Genomic DNA, 4,599 nt, shown 5'->3' with positions numbered 1-4,599 from the left:
TGATCAGAATCTGGATAAACCTTCACATCATTGAACAAGAACATGATGAAATTCTAAAGCTGGACCATCCTAACACACCAACTTCATGGTGCTGATGCCAATGAACTCTTTGGTAATTGGCCAACAGTGACAACCATTACTTGACTTAAAGCAAACAGTGCTAGCTGTAGAGTGCAGGAGCTAGCATGTTGATGTCATGCCCTTTGCCTGTCTCTTTATGGTTCATGGCATATCCCACACTTTAAAGCATGTAGCCAACTTGTGGCTATCAGAACTTCTTTTTTTTTTTAATTCCTTTGATCTAATTAACAAATACATATATAGGAGCTCTTAACCCTCCATGAAGTGTCCTTAAAGTAATCTAAGATGTGCGAAAGGGACAATATATTAAATTCCTCTTCAACTCGCTATGGGATGTGTAAAGTGCTAAATGTCGAAGATAATCTGATCCAAGTGGAATCTCATCTAAGATAAGCTTCTATTTCAATCCTATTAGCCCCGGCAGCCATCAAAGGAAAAGAAGGCGCAGAGAATTCTTAGCTCTCTTGGATGGATAAGATGGAGTTATTTATTTATGTAAAGAAAAAGGTTTTATTAGGTTTGAAGGAACAAGAAAACAGTGACCATGGCAACCTAACTTTAGTTTAATTAGCATCTGACAGTGATCTCCAACAAGCTTCATTTCTTAATTTCTTTTCTTCTTCCTTGTGAAATTTGATCAACGAGACTCGCTGAGACCTCACATGACTTGTGAGGCGTTTGACTTTCTTACAAGCAGGAGAGAATTATCGATCCCTGAAATTGCTGGGACTCCTCCTTTGTCCTCGTCCACTCATCGGTGGCCTGTGGCTAGAAATTTAACCTCAATCAGAACTGGACAGCTGGATCATGCAACAGCAGGGCACTGTAATCTACAGTGCTCCCACACAAGGCATGTGGCTTTGTCTCTTGGAACAAAATCTGGAACCCAAATCGCCTGAAAGAAACATATGGTTTTGTAAAATGTCGATATCATGAGGATTTTGTTTGTGGTTTTGTTTTTTCACAGAACTTTGCAGTGATTTGGAAAGTAAGTTATGTGTGCAGATTATCATAGATATGATTGATTAGAAAGAAAAAATAATCTCAATGTCGACGTGGCTGCTACAGGAGCGTAGGTTTTGCTAGCTCGACCTGGTGATTAGGCCTGCTAGAATGACCCAGTCCTTATAGGTTGGGCCCAGCCCAATACGTCCAAATAAATGATCTAAATTTGAATGCGTTGACATTTTCATAGTCTTGACATTGATGGGGAGCACAGATCTTTTGGATCATTTTTTTTATGGTCCAAGGGATGTATCACTCGTATTTGTGGTCGGATCGTGATCGTGATCTGATCGTAAATGGTTGCAATCCCTTCCTGGGTTCATCGTTCCCATCAAATTATAATTTTTGTTCGGAGCAGGCGGCCGGAGGCCGCGCAGCCTCCGGTGGTGGATAAATGGCAAGGTTACTGGACGCTGAGTGAGGGTGTCCTCCGGGCAGCCTTCGGCCGCCCGCTCTGAACAAAAACTATAAGCTGGTGGGGACGGTGAATCTAGGAAGGATCGTAACCATTTGCGGCCGGATCGCGACCACGATCCGACCATAAATACGAATGGTACATCTCCTGGACCACAAAAAAGTAGTCCAAGAGATTCTGCCTCTGATGGAGGAAGACGATTAGAGAACGACAATAGCGAATGCGGAGCAGCAAAATATAATGTAGAAATTAAGAAAAGAAAAAAATTTAATTATATATGATTGAATCTAAATATAATATTAAAAAAATATATAAAGTATTAGATTTTATATAGTTTAGTTAAAAAATTCTAAAGTTTAAATATAAAAATAAAAAAAGATAAAATTATCTTAAAACTATAAATAAATAAATAAACGTCAACAAGTTCCATTTCTTAATTTTTTTTCTTAATCATTTGTCTAAAAATTTAATCTCAATCAGAACTGCACAGCTTGATTATGTAATCTCATGTCACTGTAATCTAAAGTGAGCTTGCATAAGAATATCCATAATACATTACTATTATAATACTCACCATTTTCTCACTAAAAAAGAATATAAAGTACAGTACTATATACTCATTATAATAATATATCTCTTTCATTCACATCTCTTTTAATATTAATATTAATTATTTATGAATTCCATCGTCCACTTACTCATCTTAAAATTATATCATATTAAATAAATATATTTTAAATATATTTTTAAAATATTTAAATTATTTTTATTATTTTTAATAATAATTTTATTTGTAAAAAAATAATTTTATTATTTTTAAAAATAATATTAAAAATTTTACAATTTAAAAAATTAAAAAAAAAATCAGAGAAAGATAGTGTTCAAAGGTATATAATGGCCATTCATAATTGAAAAGAAGATATTAAAAGGATATTATAATATTTATTTAATATCTCATGGGATGATCTAATAGAAGGCATGTGGTTTTATCTGTTGTCTCTTGGAACAAAATACCGTGAGGATTTGTTTGTGGTTTTGTTTTTTTCACAAACTTTGCATTGATTTGGACAGTACGTTATGTGTGCAGATTATCAGAGATATGATTGATTAAAAAGAAAAAATAATCTTAATGTCGACGTGGTGTTACAGTGACTTGCCAGCTCGACGTGGCGTTTAGCCCTGTCCGAGTCCTTATAAGTTGGGCCAGGCCCAATAAGTCCAATAAATTATCTAAATTTTAACGCGTTGGCGTTTTCGGAGTCTCGCCGTCGATCGAGGAACAGCGGCCATGGCGGAAGCGGAGCAGCGAAATCATCTCCTGGTTGTGCCTTTCCCGGCCCCAAGCCACATGCTCCCGCTCCTCGACCTCGCGTATTTCCTCTCCGCCAGTTTCGGTTTCGCCGTGACGGTCGTCGTCACTCCCAAGAACCTCCCCTGCCTCTCCCCGTTGCTCTCTCGCGCCCCCGCCGTCTCCCCCCTCGTCCTCCCCTTCCCCGGTGACTTCGATCTCCCTCCTGGCGTCGAGGACGCCCAAGGCCTTCGCTTCCCCCATGTCAACACCTTGCTGCGAGCCCTCGGTGGCCTCCACGGCCCCATCCTTCGATGGGCCGAGGAAGCGGCGGCCGCCTACCTCCCTGTCTCCGCCGTCCTCTCCGACTTCTTCCTCGGATGGACCCATCGGCTTGCGGCCGATCTCGGCGTCCCACGCCTCGTCTTTAGTCCCTCTGGAGCGGCCGCCCTCGCCGTCCAGCACTCGCTCTGGCGGAGACTGCCGCAAAGAACCAATTTTGACGACGCCGAGGAGCTCATTCCCTTCCCCTCCGTCCCAAGATCACCTCTTTACCCCTGGCGCCAGCTTCCCACTCTCTTCAAGATTTTCGAGCAGGGCGATCCCCTGTCGGAGTTCGTTAGGGATGGATTTTTGGGCAACATTGACAGCTGGGCCTTCGTGATAAACACCTTCTCAGAGCTTGAGAAACCCTATCTGGATCATCTTCGCGACGACTTGGGCCATGAGCGGGTGTGGGCGGTGGGGCCCCTTTCCCTGATCGGCGGCGGCTCCAGTACCGAACGAGACGCCGCGGTGGAGGAGTTGTTTGCGTGGCTCGACGGCTGCATCGAGGCCTCGGTGGTGTACGTTGCCTTCGGAAGCCTGGCAGTGCTACCGCCGGCGCAGGTGTCGGCGCTCGCGGCAGGACTGGAGAAGAGCGGCGCGCGGTTCGTGTGGGCGGCGAAGGGCGTGGAGGAGACGATCCCAGAACGATTCGAGGAGCGGGTGGCAGGTCGAGGGCGGGTGCTCCGGGGCTGGGCCCCGCAGACCGCGATCCTGGGCCACCCGGCGGTGGGCGCGTTCCTGAGCCACTGCGGCTGGAACTCGGTGCTGGAGGCCGTGGCGGCGGGAGTGCCCGTGCTGACCTGGCCGATTAGCGCCGACCAGTATACCAACGCGAGGCTGTTGAAGGAGGAGCTCGGGATGGGAACGGTGGCGTACGAGGGCGTTGAACCGGCGCCAGACCCAACGGAGCTGGCACGGGTGGTGACGCAGTCGGTGGGCGAGGCGGGGAGAGCACGGAGGGAGAAGGCGAAGGACGCGTCGAGGGCGATGGCGGCGGCTGTACAAGAATATTCCGGCAGCTCGTATATGAACCTAGCGGCACTTAAGGAGGAGCTATCGAGGTGGACCTCGCTGAAAGCGATTTGAATGGACTCTATGACTCGAGCCATGCCACATACTCCCTAATAAATGGCCGAAGCTCAATGTCAGCTTTCTGATTGAATGTATACACGGGACCTGCCAAGTCTATATAACCTGGTTGAGTCCAGTGAAAGTTCCTTGATTATCATATATGCGTCACATTAAAAGTTAAAAAACTTAAAAAAAAATTTACTATTAAAAAAATCTCTCAACAACTTTTTCATGAGTCTTACACTTTTTACTATATATAATTTCTATTTCTCTTTCATATTTTACATTATATATCATTAAATTTTTATAAAATTTAAATTTATAAATTACTAACATGAAACTTCATGATCCTATATTTTTTAAATCTCTAAATCATATATTTTTTTTCCTAATTTAAAAATAATTTCTAATT

The 4,599-nt window shown here is 43.7% G+C and overlaps 1 protein-coding gene across 1 annotated transcript; it reads left to right on the top strand.

Moving 5' to 3' along the window:
* Window positions 1–2,732: 2,732 nt before the first annotated feature.
* LOC121989523 (flavonol 3-O-glucosyltransferase UGT89B1-like) lies at window positions 2,733–4,344 on the top strand. Its single transcript, XM_042543622.1, has one exon. The coding sequence runs from the start codon at window positions 2,790–2,792 to the stop codon at window positions 4,200–4,202; it is 1,413 nt and encodes a 470-aa protein (XP_042399556.1). The 5' UTR covers window positions 2,733–2,789; the 3' UTR covers window positions 4,203–4,344.
* Window positions 4,345–4,599: the final 255 nt, after the last annotated feature.

This window comes from Zingiber officinale, chromosome 6B, assembly GCF_018446385.1.
Source record: "Zingiber officinale cultivar Zhangliang chromosome 6B, Zo_v1.1, whole genome shotgun sequence".
Classification (NCBI taxonomy): domain Eukaryota; kingdom Viridiplantae; phylum Streptophyta; class Magnoliopsida; order Zingiberales; family Zingiberaceae; genus Zingiber; species Zingiber officinale.
This window is presented reverse-complemented; position numbering and strand designations above follow the sequence as displayed.